At 43.9% G+C, this 14,945-nt stretch overlaps 1 protein-coding gene across 3 annotated transcripts in view; it reads right to left on the bottom strand.

The window, feature by feature from the left end:
• Positions 1 to 14,945, bottom strand: part of ANO4 (anoctamin 4) — a 415,292-nt gene that overhangs the window by 35,582 nt on the left and 364,765 nt on the right. For all 3 annotated transcript variants that reach the window (XM_020982322.2, XM_020982323.2, XM_078146765.1), the window contains 3 exons: positions 13,296 to 13,460; positions 5,309 to 5,345; positions 731 to 842 (listed from right to left, as the gene is read on the bottom strand). In XM_020982322.2, the coding sequence (XP_020837981.1) occupies positions 731 to 842; positions 5,309 to 5,345; positions 13,296 to 13,460 (314 nt within the window). The remainder of the gene's footprint in view (positions 1 to 730; positions 843 to 5,308; positions 5,346 to 13,295; positions 13,461 to 14,945) is intronic.

Here is a 14,945-nt window from a genome sequence, read left to right as displayed (position 1 = left end):
CTTTCACCACATGAAAACTGAGGCCTCAGGAGGCCTTAGGATCACAGCTGTAGAGCTGGAAAGGATGTAAGAGGTCATCTCATCCAGCCCCGTCATGTAACAAATAAGGGACAAAGGGGAAGTGAGCTGCCCAAAGTCACACAGCTGGTGTGATAAAGAAATAGATTTACAGCAAGACGGGACCTTGGGGACCACCCTCTCATTTTACAGACAAGGAAACTGAGGCTCAGGCAGGGGAAATGACTTGTAAAGGGGTCATGGGCTTTTGAGCTGGAGGGGAACTTCAGAGGCATCCTGTCTAGCTTCTTCATTTTAGTGATGAGGCAACTGACTGTTACTGATGGACCCAAGGCCTGGCGGGGGGTGTCAGAGGAGGGACTGGAACCTAGGTCTTTGATTTCAGAGCCAGAGCCCCTTCCATTTTGACCACACTGCCTTCTCCCTCTGTTTCTGGGGGTCCTCTCTGTTGCACCCTGTTGTAAAAAGGCTTTAGGAGCTGCAGATTTCCCCCAGAACTCTGGTGCCAAGTTTTGCAGTAACACTGTGGTGTGGTTAAATAGGAGCAGTTTGGCTTTTCTTCTCTAAGAACTCTGGACAGCTCTGAGGGCCCCAGACCTTCCCCTGCACAGAAGTCACCCGTGCCCCGGGCCGCCCCGAGGGGGCTGTCTCAGCTCAACCACTGCTGAGCCCAGGCAAGCCCGTTCTCTGCTCCACAGACCCAAGTCCTTACCTGCCAAGGAAGAACGCGATGTAAAAGGTAGAGCTGTTCAGATTGACAAACTGAAAAAGAAACATTTTCAAAGTGAAGCTGTTCTCCCACTCAGACTCGGTGCGAGGCTGCTCTGTGGACAAAAAGAGGGAGCAGACATTGAGAGCCTTCATCTGGCCCTCCAGCCTCCTTCACCAGGCCTGCCGACTGGCGCCTCCCTCGCACAGATCCCACCACACTGGCCTTGCAGCGTTCAGGGAGGCTTGCCGGCGCAGAGCCACGCAGCCCATTTGAAATTAACTGCTGACTTGGAAAAACAACACAAATGTAGATGAAGAAGAAACTCTTCTCATTAACCCATCAAAGATTTAGCAGAGTAATCCTGAAAAGTCGTGGAAGGCATAGAGGGAGTGTTTCATTTTTGTACTATCTCTCCCAGACCTTGGAACAGTGCCTGGCACACAGCAGGCATCTAATAAATGCTTACTGGTTGACTGTAGGCGAGGTGGAGGAGCTTGACTTGGGCCACCTGGCTAGTCAGTGTCAGAAGGATGATTTGAACCCTGGTCTCCCTGATCCCCAGCCCAGCCCCCTAGTCACTTTGCCATAGCTGCCATTTGCAGCATGAATATTCAGATTCTGTCGTCTCTATTGTCTGAAAAGCTGTCTCGCTCAGTGTGAGCTACTTGTCCCCTGCTTAGCTTCTGGCTGAGGGTCTTTCTGGGTCATAGCCACTCTCTAAAGGCCACCTACTAAGACTGGGGTGTTTGTGTGTGTGAGAGTGTGGAACCTGACTCAGTGGAGTAATCACCAAGTGACAGAATTGCAGCTTGCCCTAGTATTGAAGTCAAGGCAAAAAGTGCTGGGAGAGCAGTGCAGGCCCTTCCCTAGGGGTCCCGGGTTAACCCTAGGCTTCATCCCTGAAATGTCATGGAGGAGACATCCTTTTCTTTTCTCTTTTGTCCAGTGGTGTGTTGGTAAATGTTTAACAACCAGCTCTCCTCCGTAAAGGTATGTACTATCTACTTTTAAATGTATTCTTCATTTTTAACATTTTCTCTGTCACTTGAGTATAGACCAGAAGCAGAACAAGATGTCAAGTTCCAGTTGGTAGAGTTTGCCGATTTCTGAGGCGTAACTAAGTGCTCACACCATAGATTTCAACAATCAGCTGGTTCTGGCACATTCCTTCTTTTTGTCCTTAGGAGACAGTTCAACTCAGTATTTCATTTCTGTACCAATTTTTCAGTAGGAAAACCCAAAATGTTTCTTGGAAAGCCTTCAGAAAGAGGAGAGGAAAGAGAATCATTCTGTTTTAAAATGATCTAAGAAGTTGGGTTTTACAATAGGGCCAGGTTGCTACTGAGAGGATATAATCATGGCTCTATCACAAGTCCGGAGCCCAGACTTTACCTCTGTTGTCTCACAGTCAATCAGCCAATACACATTAAACATCTACTGAATGTGTGTATATGTGAACATGGGCTGTTGTTGTTTGTCCTTCTTCTGGAAGAGGACCATGGCATCAGGAAGGCGATGCCATGACTTGCAAGTGAATTGGATTTAAGTGAGGGAGGGCTGTGCAAGGTCACCAGCCTCACTTTTTCCTCTGGAGCCATCTGGGTCCAGTGGCAAGATATAGATCAGGTGGCCCTGGGTGCACAAGTGTATGTATATGTGTTATACACACATATAAATGAGTGTATACACATACATACATATACATATACATCTATATCTGGCCGGGAGTCAGGAAGACTCATCTTCCTAAGTTCAAATCTGGTCTCAAAACTCACTAGCTGTGTGATCCTAGGCAAGTAACTTCACCCTGTTTGCTTCAGTTTCCTCATTGGTAAAATGAACTGGATAAGGAAATGGTAAAGCACTCCAGTATTTTTGCCAGGAAAACCACAAATGGGGTCACGAAGAGTCGGACACAACTGAAAAGTTACTAAACGACAACTATATATACGTGTGTGTGTACATATACACACACACATATATGCATAAATATACAAAATATATACAAGGTAATTTTTTTTTTGAGGCTAGGCTCTCACAGAAATCAAGAAAGGTCTCATGTAGGAAGGTAGTTGTGGAGCTTGGGCTTTGAAGGAAATTGGGCATTCTAAGAGGTGGGTATGAAGACTAGATCCTCTTGAAGGCCTGTCAAGAGGCCTGGACATGGGGGAGAAAAGAGTAGGAGAGCTGCTTGGAGACCTGACTGGCCCTCAAATAAACAGACATTTGTTTAAAAGAGTCCTCCCTAGGGACTATTCTTACCACTCTTTCTATCAGGGTAGTGCTTTACCGTGACATAGCTCTTTATAGACACAATTTCCTCATTAGTATTATGCCCATTTTATAGGTAAGGAAATGAGGCTCTGAGGGTAACTGACTTGAATTGGGTCACATGGATAGTAAAGTGTAGAACTCAGACGTGATCCCAGGCCTTGTTATTGGAAGTCTAATCCCTTCGCTGATGATGGCAGATGGTGGTTCCATTTTGGATTTTCTCTCCGTGTTATTTCTAAATGGGGCTGCACAGAGGTATTTAATGGCAAAGAAACCAACAAGTATTTCTGACTGGGAAAGCTGCGTATGGAAATGAGCCAACATGGGTCACATGTGAGCGACTGGATCTATAAATTTAGGGACTAATAGCTTGCGTAATAAAGTTGGAGCCTTCTTTACATCTTGAATGTGTGCTAAACATTTGTGCCCCATTCATAGCTGCCCCCAGCTCATTCCACGGCTTTGTGAGCTCCACAGAGGTCACTTGGATGGACGCAGTTTTTCACTGTGTCATAGATCATAGCTTTGGAGGGGTTCATGGTGACAAGCTTATTTCTACCCTCCGTAACAACCACCTGAGGATGTGATATGCCTGAAAATTAAGTCAGTTCTGTATGAATTAGGAAGTGTTGACCTGGGATCTTGGGAACAAGAGCTAGAAGGGACCTCAGGCTGGCCAGTCATTCCACAGGCCATCTGGTTCAGCCCCCCTCGCTTTCCTGACAAAGAAAGCAAGTCCTACGGAAGTTAACTGACTTGAGTGAATAGCCACATGTGAGCAGCAGAGGCGAGGCTTGAGCTCAAGTCTAGTGGCTCTGGGGCAAGTCCTCTGGCCAAATGAGCAAATGGAAACTTTGCTCACTCTACCATGGGTGTTTTTTTTTTTAAGTGAAAATGTCCTATTTAAATTTTTCTTTTGTTGAAATACATCCTAAATGCAAACTTCAATTCAAAAAGCATTTTTAAGCCCCTACTATGTGTGAGGCACGGTGTGAGTGAGATTATCTCAGGTTTATATGGCAGCTGGCAAAGAATCCCAACATTTAAGGTCCTAGGATCATAGGTGCAGAGCTGGAAGGGCCCTCAGAGGCCACCATTCCAACCTTCTCGTTTCTTTTCTTAAAAAGAGGAAACTGAGGTTCAACGAAGTCAAACTATTTAGGATCATAGATTCATGAAAAGGACCTTAGAGCCACCTAGAGTCCAATGCTCTCATCTTATAGATGAAGAAACAGTTCTAAGGAGGTGGAATTTGAACCCAGGTCCTCATTCTCAGAAATTCTTGGATGCCTATTAAAGATCTAGAATGAGAAAAGACCTTAGAGGCATCCAGTCCAAAGCTCTCATTTTCTAGATGAGGAAGCTGATTTCTAAGGAGGTTGTATGACTTGCCCAAATTCACATGGGGTGGGATTTGAACCCAAGTCCTTCACCACATCACCACCTAGCTGCCTCTCTGAGGGTTGTAGTCTAAGGTGAAGGACTCAGTTCCACAGACTTCCTTTTTCAGAGAAGCTAGAAAGCTTAAAAATAAAGATTACAAATAAAATTCGTAAAATGTTCTGAGCTCCCAGGTAATCTCGATTATAGAGATGAAAAGAGGATTTCCTGGCCAGGGGAATTTGTTGTAATCAGATAGGCACAGATCCCCATCCTTATTATTTTCCATAGAAAGGACTCAACTTTTTTACTGTCATGGACCCCTTTGACAGCAAAGCCTGTGGACTCCTTCTTAGAATGATGTTTTAAATGCATACATAGAAGATGTACAATTACAAAGAAAACCAATCATATTGAAATAGTTATTAAAATATTTTAAAGTGAGAAATTAATGGACCTCAGGTTAATCAGCCCCCTAAAAAGAAAACAAAACAAACAAAAAGCACCCTTGTATTTCTTTCTCTGTAATAACTTCCAAAGAGTATCCATAGTAATGACCCCAATATAAAACCCAAACAAAAGATGATAAAACACTCTTCCTTCCTCTGGGTTGAGAAGTGGAGGGCAATGGGTGTGGAATATGGCATTTCCTTTCAGATACAGTTGCTGTATCGGTTCTGCTGAGTTTTTGTTACAAAGAAGAGTTTAGTGGGGGGAAGGGAGTTGAGGTAGGAAGAGACCAGGAGGTGACTGTGATGTATAAACAAGAGTCATAAAATAAATGAGTTGACACAGTTCCTCCTCTTCGGCCAGTTCAGAAACTGTCATTGCCTGAGGGGCATCTTCGCCCCTCACCCCCATGGTATCTGAGTATCTTTGTACAACCCACCCCTCAGGAGGGTGAAGGAGAACACTGCCACTTACCTAGATTTGTCAGAAGAAGAGCAACTTTTTCATACAACTGCAAAATAAGGAGAAAAATATTTCACAATTTTGAAAGTGAAGTGCACAGACCCCCAAATACAGACTGTACAGAAGCAAGTGGCCCAGCCATCAAATTGGAAGCTCCCCCTCCTTTCCAAAGGAACCCGCTTATTTCCACAGCAGCCGGGTTCTAGAAGGACCCTGGAGAGGTGGGCAAGGTTGCTGTCAACAAACCCCACGTCTTTGGGGCTCCTTTTTCAGGGGTCAACTTCTATGGAGATAAGCTGTTATTCCCCAGGATACAAGATTGTTTCTCAGGACCGTGAAGCGAAGTGGCGTAGTCACAGAAGACAAGCCTCGGGGTCAGGAAGACCTGGGCTCACATTGTGCCTCTCATACATGCTGTCTCTGGGACTCTGGACAAATGACTTAACCCTCAGTGCTCTCAGGCAACTCTCTAGGACTATAAATTGCCCTATGGGGCCAATCTACATTAGTAGAGGGAGTTTTGTCACTGGGAGCACCTTTACCCATGGAAACATAGGTCAGGTCATACATGTCTCAATTCCTGAGGACAGTATAAATATCAGCCAACATTTATTGAGGGCTTTCTGTGCCATGGAACTCGACTTCTCCATTAGGGCAAAGGTTGACGTCACCACCTTACAAATGAATGGCCTTATGGAGAAACTGAGAATCTGAGGGTGGTGTAGTTCTGATCCATCCCTACAATTGAAAAAACAAAGTTCACATGAAACAGATAGTAGGTCAGGCACATGGTCGTTCTATAGAAAGGGTAGACCATTACTGAGTTAATATTAAATGGTCCCTGAGTGGTCCCCAAAGAGTTTTAGTGATTCTCACTAAATTACGCTGGGAGGTCCTTGAGAGCAGGGACTGTAGTTTGCCTCTTTTTGTGTATCCCCAGCACTAAGCAAAGTGCCTGGGCACACAGTAGGTGCTTAATAAATATTCAGTAAGGAATTCATTATTGATTGATTCTCACAGGTTCTTAGATTCCTATTAAAGACTGGGATAGATATGAGCTAATGATAGGCATGTAGTATAAGAAACAGGAACATGGATCAGTGTATTCATTGTGTCTATGCTTATATGAGGACATGTTTTCTCCCTTGATAGAAGGGAGACTGGTAAGCTCCTTAAGGAGGGGAATTGTCTTGCTTCTGTCCTTATTTCCCTAGTGCTTAGCACACGGTAGGAGCTCATAAAATGCTTGCTGTTTGATGTTGTAAAGGGGATTTTGTTTTCAGGTATGGGTTGGCCTAGATGCCCTTTAAGGTTTCTAAGCTTTTATGAGTCTGTGGTTGCTGCCAGCCCAAGACCTTCTGAGAGAATCAGATTACCAGGTAATAAGCACATAAGTGCTCTGTAATTGGTTTGGTCAGTAAGGGTTATTCGCCGAAATGTCATACTGGGAGATACTGCTTACTGCAAGTGTGATTAAGGAGGGATTTCAGGAAAAGTATGGATATGATGAATAAAAATGGAGGGTATTTATTTTCTGTCTGTCAACATCTATTTCTAGTGACTCCTCTATTTTAGGCCTGTTTCCTCATCAGTAAACAAGGAGGGTAGTGTGAGTCAGATATTGAAAGTTTATGCTGACTTGGTGACCTATTGTTCCCAGATCTGCTTGTTGGGGGAAGACATTACCCAGTCCCCAGATGTTTGTTACGTAATCTAGTCATCCCCTCCCTACCTGTTTGTATCTGGAAACTATCATGTACTTCTACCTTGGGGAGGAACTGAGATGCGAGGGCCCAATCTCTTTTGCTGACATGGACCTATTTGAATTGTGTTTATCTCATCACAAAAATTATCCGTAAAAGCTGGCTCAATTTTCAAGCCATTGCTGATCTCCACTGATCAACCCCTCAACATATTGCTACCTTGACATATTTATAATAAACTCCTTTTAATTCTCTTTGTCCTGAGTTTTGCTTCTTTAATCAGGGTGAAAGCCCAAACAAAGAATTCTCTTTTTAACACAAAGGTGTCAGACTCAAAGCCTGGGCCATAAGTGGCCAAAACTCCTGAGTACCATTAAAATTAATTGGAAAATGTTTAACAAATAAAAATACAATATAACATAGACAGTGCTAACATATGGTTTTCTAAGTCTATATGTAGCTTCTGTTTCTATATGAGTTTGACAACAATGAATTAGATGATCTCTAAGACCTATTTGATCACTCAATGACTCCATCACTCAGAAAGCAGTGATGACCTAAACTGTGGCAGGCACTGTGTTAAGAATTGAGAATAAAAAGAGAAAGATGATATTATCTCTGCCCTGAAGGAGTTTACCATATGTTCAGAGATAAGTTTGCCCCTAGGGCCTGTGAGCTTGTCTTTCCAATCTTTTCCCATCAAGGTGGTAGAAATGCAAAGGAAATTTGTTGGAGAACACTCAAATACTAAATGAAACGTGAGGGAAAAGATACTCCCCCCAAAAGGTCGCAAACCTAATTGCTTTGGAATCTCAAAACTAAGCAAACCTAGAGTCTTAAAGTTAGGAGCATTAATCGTCTATTGGTTACCAAAACATACAGGAAGATGGAAATTCACAACACTCTAGATGTTGTCAGTTAATGAAAACACAATTCATTCAAATGCCCTCTAGGGACATTTTTTGAATAATATAATGATAACAACAGACCACTTATTCTGCTTTAAGACTGAAAGTCAAGTACTTTTCATTTAGGAACACTGTGTCATGGATTAATCAATTTAATGTGATGACAAATACCTAAATTACAGGTAAATATATAACACTAAAACGCACTCCACTTATCCTAAAAAACACAACAAAACAAAACAACCCAACAGCGACATCATTTTGAGTAGAAGCAATGGCACCAGTACTTGACTGAGTGTACTGTTAGGGACCCTATTTCTTGAAAATTGAATTCTGCATGACTTAAAAACTCAGCATTTATAGCAAGGAAGAAAGGCAGGAAGCACTGACTTTGGAGTCAGAGGACCTGATCTGATGCTTGCTATCTGGGAAAAGTCACTGAATGTCCCTGGGCCTTAGTTTCCTCATCTGTAAAAGGAGGGTGTTGGACAAAATGGCCCCCACGGTTTCTACCAGCTCTGGAGCTCACATCCAGTGATTCTGCAGTCTGTATCTCACTGACGTCCACTCTTTGGAGTCCACAGCAACTACTGCCTTGCTCCCCCATTCACATGTATTATAAATGTCTCAAGAGCCTTTGCAGCTAAAAATATGTTGTAGCATCAAGAACTTCTGTGAGAGTGCCATCAATAATAAGGGGTCTGTTAGCACAGTTGTTGAACATAATGCATATTAATGTTGTCACAACTGGATACAGTGAAGATTGAACACAGTGGGAAGATAATCCTAATAGCTAGGACATGTAAGGCATTTTAAGCTTTGTATATATAATCTCTTTTAATTCTTTTACCCTGTAAATCAGGTGCTATTATTATCCAACAGAATAATAATTCTGATAGAACAGTAGTTCTCAAAGAAGGATTTCCTCATTTTACTGATGAGGAAGTATTTAGATTTAACTCCTGGACTCCTTCACCACAAAAAGGGAGACAGTGTGGCACATTAGAAAACTGACCTTAGAGTCAAGGAGACCCGAGTTCAGGTCCTGCCTCTGAAACATGCTGACTTTGTGATCCTTGGCATACATCACTGAACCACTCAATGTTCTAGGCAGCTCTCTAGTGATCTGGGAGAAATCCATTCATCTAGATGTGAAACCTCAGGTCCAGCCCCTATTTCCTCCTTCACAGCAATGGATTCAAGTTATGTTCTCATGACTAACACCTAGAACTTTCTAATGGTATTTTTCAACTGTTGCAGCATTTAATTTATTGTGTGATTTTCTCAGATAGACTGGGGAAGAAACCCAACCTCTGACCAGCCCAAGCGTTCCCTTCTGTTCTACAAACAAAGCATGAGAACAGTTACACGGAGCCTGCTCATCTCTCCCAGGCGGTAGCTGTTGACTTGCCTGCCCTCTGTTGGGTTAGGTCAGCTAGAGAAAGCTTTAAACCCTTCACCAGAAGGAAACACACAAAATGCCCCATACTCAGCCTAGGACTTTTTGAGGACTTATCTATTCTATGAATTTGAAAAAATGGATTTAGTTATTTTCCTTCCATTTAAATTTTATTATTGTTATTATTATCATTAAAAAGCACGTTGATCAAGAGGCCAGAGTACAGCTAACAGCACTTGTGCTTAAAAGAAGTGTCCGTTTCTTTTAGCAGAATCAGTTTACTTCTAATGATGTTAATTTGTTCAGAAAGGACAGGAACTCTGCTACTTGACCAGCTGGGAGGTAGGACAAAGGTTGCCAATCCCCAGGACCCCCTTTCAGGCCCCGCTCCCAGGACACGGTTTGTATGGACAATGATTGGCATTATGGGGGTAGGGGGAAAGAATTGAAAGGAATTCCCCAGTCCCAAGTCAGATAACGCACAGAGGTCAGGGAGCGCAGATGGCGCACAAGTGAGTCTGACAGCCAGAGTGGAAGCTCCCTGCAAGCAAAGGCTGCTTCATTTTCTGTGACTGTTTCCCAGAGCCTGATCTAGAAGGCGCTCAATGAGCGCTCGTTGAAGGATCACACAGACTGGCGGCCCTTAACCTTTTTCGTGTCCTGACCATCTCTGGCAGTCCAGTCAAGCCAACAGGCCGTTTTGCAGAACAACAGTAATAACCAACAAAATAACAGTAAACGGTAGCCAGCAGAGTATCAGGATAGTTAACATTTATGTGGCATCTTACATTTATTACCTCATCTGATCCTCACAACAACTCTGTGAGGTCAGTGTTATTATTATGCCCATTTTACAGATGGTAAACTGAGGCTGAGAAAGTTAAGCGACTTGCCCATAGTCACACAGGTAACAGATAACTGAGACAGGATTTAAAATGAAGCCTTCCAGGCTTCAATTTCAGGACCCTACGGAATTGTTTTTAATGTACAAAACAAAACACAGAGGATTATAACAGAAACTAATCACAACGAAATAGTTGCCAAAATATTAAAATGAGTAAGTTCATACACTCTGGGTTAAGAACTCTTTCTCGGGCTGTAGATGCAGTCTGAATCACAGAGAGCTAAAGTAGCCCTGGGGGCTATGAGCTCAAATAGCTGGTAGGCACTCCCCCCCCCCCTTTGGAAGAAAGAGACTTTGAGTAGTCAAAGATCAGCAGATGGCATCAGCAGCTCTGATAAGGGTGAAGGCTCCAGCTGAGATGGATCCTTAACTGTGCGATTTGCCTTGGCTACCCAGCCGCCTCTTATGTGCATCCCTTCTCTACTTGTCACCTGACTACATGCTCCTCCATGTGCACTCCTGCTCCCAGGAACAGCATGACCATCTGTGGGAGGGGGTAGCCACCGTGTATATGGGGAGGGAAATTCCACAATTCAAAGGACTTCTTTATTTTGCAGAAGAAAAATTTCGGTACTGAAGAATGATATTTTAAAAGTCTTACGGGACGGCTGCTATTGTGTGAATCCTTTTGCAAAGTGAAGAAGGCTTCTGTGATGTTGATAATCGCTTCCCCATCCTCATTTTGTCTGTTTTGGAAGTTCCAGCTATTTTCTTTGCCCCTATGGCACTGCGTAGCAGCAGCAGTCATGATAATAGCTAATATTTATACAGCACTTGTGTGGTTTGTCTTTCATTCTCAGAGGACCACGACATCGGTGAGGTGACGGCGTGACTTGCGACTGACTGATTGAAGTGAGGCAGGGCTGTGCAGAGTCACCAGCTTCACTTTCTCCTCTGGAGCCATCAGGGTCCAGTGGCCAGATATGGATCAGGACGACTGGAGAGGGCCCAGGATGCAGTGGCAGACCTTGGCCCTTTTAAGCTAAGGTCTTTTCGGTTCTCATTTTGAGTGTGGCAATGCGCATTCAGTGAGTAGGCCTCTTTAAGAAGTGAGTCAAGGGCTGGCCCTTTTAATTTAAAAAAAAAATCAGACTGAGAGGGGAAGACCCTCAGAGTTGCTGGCCAAGAGAAGCAGTTACTAGAGCCGGGAGGGTCCCAGGTGGTGCTTGGGCAGGGATCTGTTGTTGTCCAATCCGTGACATCCAGAGTGAATTGGGTTTAAGCCTGGTCTTTGAGAAAGAAATCCAGCCAGTAACCCCCCAGTTAACTAGGTAGTTTTCCGCCATCAACATTGATCTTCCTTTGGGCAGAATAGGAGGAATCGTAGTAGCATTTGTAGTGGTGATGGCGAAGGGGATGATAGTGGTGGTGGTGGGGGTGGTGGCAGTAGAATAGCAGTAGTAATAATGTAGACCATCAGAAACCAGCTCTGTTCAAACACTTGGCAAGGCATGACCTTGAGACTAGAATTATACCTCAGAATATTCTCTTTCATGGAGAGACCGATGATAAACTTCCTGTTTGTGATATGAGATCTCAAAATACAAAACAGTCACACAGACCTCAAAATAACCCAGAGAATCCAGCCAGTAAACTGAATTGAAAACTAGACCATTGTTAACAGACTGAACTATTAACTGCAGTGGACTTAAATTTGATCCATAAAAACTTAAGAGCTCCATTTTTTCATAGATGTCACCATATCAAACACTCCTCTTCTTTGAACTACATGAAACAAAAAGCTTTCAAAATATAGAGACTTAGGAGTTAGCCTGAGAATGCTCCCGGTGAGCCTATAGAAGATGAGCTGGGTTCCTGACGGAATCCTAATGGAGTTGCCCCCAGCCCCAATATTCTAACTTCCTTGTGGGCCCCACTGAACAGCAGGCATGTCCAGATTTAACCACACAATCTGGCTTTAACCATAGCACAGGCCCCCAGACTCAGTATAGCCACTGCCCCAGCTAGCCTTTGCCCCCAGATCCAACTCACATATTTAAACAGATGTGTTCTTCTTGGAGCATAGCCAGCCAGGTGGTCTGACTCCGAGTCCTTTGAGACGGAGCCACTACAACACACCATGAAACCACAACCCTCCTATTTAGCCACAAAAAGCAGTTCTTCCACCTACCCATGCAAGGGCTTATTGACATTAAATGTTCAAGAACAACGACAGGAGAGCTCTTTGTTCTAGGACTCTTTCTGTTGAGATCCCATCAAAAGAATGGTGATGATAATGATGATGGCAATGACAGTAATTCCCACTTTATATAGTTAAGATGTGCAAAACACTCAATGTGTGTCCGAAAAGTCTAAGTACAGCTTAAGACTCTCAAAGTTTTATGTTTTTTTACTGTTTCGTATGATTCTAGAGTATGACTGTGGAAGCAGGTGGTTGTGTTATTCTCTTTTTTTAAAAATTTTTATTTTTTTAGGCAATTGGGGTTAAGTGACTTGCCCAGGGTCACACAGCTAGAGTGTTAAGTGTTTGGTCTGAGGCCGGATTTGAACTCAGGTCCTCCTGACTTCGGGGCTGGTGCTCTATCCACTGTGCCACCTAGATGCCCCCAATGTTATTCTCATTTTACAGATGAAGAAACTGAGGCTTAGTGTGATTTGCCTCGGGTCTCACAGCCCTTCTGTGGCAAAGCCATGAACCCAGGTCTTCTCAACTCCTGTAAGCCAGCCTGCCTCTAACAGTAGTAATAATAGCAGCTCACATTAACATAGCCATATATAGACATACGAATACATTCAGAAGTGCTTGATATGCACACTCACACTTGGTCATCACAAGCACCTTGGGATGTAGGGGCTTAAAACAAGAGGCTCAGCCTCAGAGCTTAAGTGAGGCCCACGGTTCAAGCTCACAGAGGCAGCAAGCCGCCGAAGCGAGATTTTAACCCAGGTTTTTAGCCTCTACTCCACACACCCTCTCAGCCTTGACCACTGCCGCTCCTGTGGCTTGTGAGGCTCCCCCGTGGCCAGCCTCCCAGGCGGGCCAGAAGAGAAGGGCCACATCTGCCTCGAGTCCGTCTGAGCCGCGCCTCTCCCCCTCCCCACCCTTCCGCTCTCGCTTCCTTACCACGTTCAGCAGCATGATGATACAAAAGTTGATGCACACTGCTGTTCCTGTGGTCGCGACCTGAGAGTTATTCCTGATTAAAGCCCACTTGAAGGCAGCAAAAGTACTGACGGTCACAACACGGTAAATGACGATTCCAAACACAGCGGCAATCACCACACAGATCTACAGTGGAAAAAACAGAGAGGGCCTTGTGGGCTTGGGAGCTTCAAGAGAATTATCTCCATCAGAAAAAACACATAAACGAAAATGACAACAGCTCAGTAGTAGGGCTAAGGCTAGACCACGTCATTGTCCTAGAGCCGGGTGAGACTTTGGCGAACACCAGTGGTATTGAACTCAGATAGAAACTACAGACTGATGGCATATTGACTTTGAAAACCACAACTTGGCATTATCGATGGTGTATTTTTATTCATTTTGGTAAACATTTCCCAGTTAGATTTTAATCTAGTTGACCTCTTCTGGGCAAGGAGTTTGATGCCTCTGATCCAGTCTAGAAGTGTACTGGGACAGCTCAACAGGCTAAAAGCTGATTGTTATTTTTTTCAGGGTGAGCATTTACACCTTGGGAATTGGCAAATGCTAGAAACTGGAGCTCGCTTCATTGATTTTTAATTGTCTAGTGTTAAGAAAGTGATGGAGAAAATGTTAACAGTGCAAATTAAACGTAAATGCCTAAGGGGCTCATATTTTTTCCCCTGAGCCTGTTGTTAAACATTTATCAGCTACCCCTGGTCCAGCTCCTCATCTTACAGATGAAGAAACCGAGGCCGAGGGAGGCTGTGACTGAAGATCGTAGGTTCCCCGATCTGGAGACGGAGGGAAGCTTGAAGCCATCAAGGTCAGCCCCTCAGCTGGCTGAGCTCATCTCATCTGCCCAGAGTTCCACAGAGAGTAAACATCAGATTTGGGGATTTGATCCCAGCTCCTCTGACTCCAGAGGCACTTAGTTCTCTTTCTACGGTACCCTGCCGCCAAGTAAGCATCAGTGAAATGTCCACAAAGATATATGTGTGTGCGAGTGTGTGCATGTGTGTGTGTATATTTTTTTTTAAGGGAGATTTTTTCATCATAATTTTCCCTGTTTCATCCTGTCCTTTTCGGTAGTATCCTGTTATCTTTGGTAATATTCTGTTAGGAGCACTGTATTTACTCTATTTTGAATGATTTACAAATGAGTAACTTGTAAAGGACAATTGTCTCTTACCAACTCTCAGTACTCTGACATGAGCTTCCCCAGAATACTCCATTCTCCAACTGAGTTTGCTGTTTTATATCTCCGAAGACTTCAAAACACATGTGAAATGTGTCAGATTAAAAATAGGAATCAATCTAAGTCTTGAAGCCCTGCCAGTGGCCACTGGGTTACGTGATGATTGCATCGCAAGTCTAGGAAGAGAACCTGGCTCTCTTGGACCTGCTCCCTTGAGTTTCACAGCCTCACATTCCAAAATGTTGACTCTGTTAGTCCTCTCCCTCGGCCACAAGGATTCTTGAACCAGAATGTTTATGTGAGCTGTGCTATCTGGACAATGGCACTCATAGAATTCTGGGATGCCAGATGGGTAAGCAGAAGGACTTGTACAGTATACCCCAGATCTGGCACATGCACCCCAAAATACCCTCCAACCACAAGTCAAACTCATC

Source organism: Phascolarctos cinereus, unplaced genomic scaffold (assembly GCF_003287225.1).
Source record: "Phascolarctos cinereus isolate Bilbo 61053 unplaced genomic scaffold, phaCin_HiC Scaffold_1;HRSCAF=81, whole genome shotgun sequence".
NCBI lineage: Eukaryota > Metazoa > Chordata > Mammalia > Diprotodontia > Phascolarctidae > Phascolarctos > Phascolarctos cinereus.
Note: the sequence above shows the minus strand (reverse complement) of the source record. Positions and strands in the feature narration are given on the sequence as shown.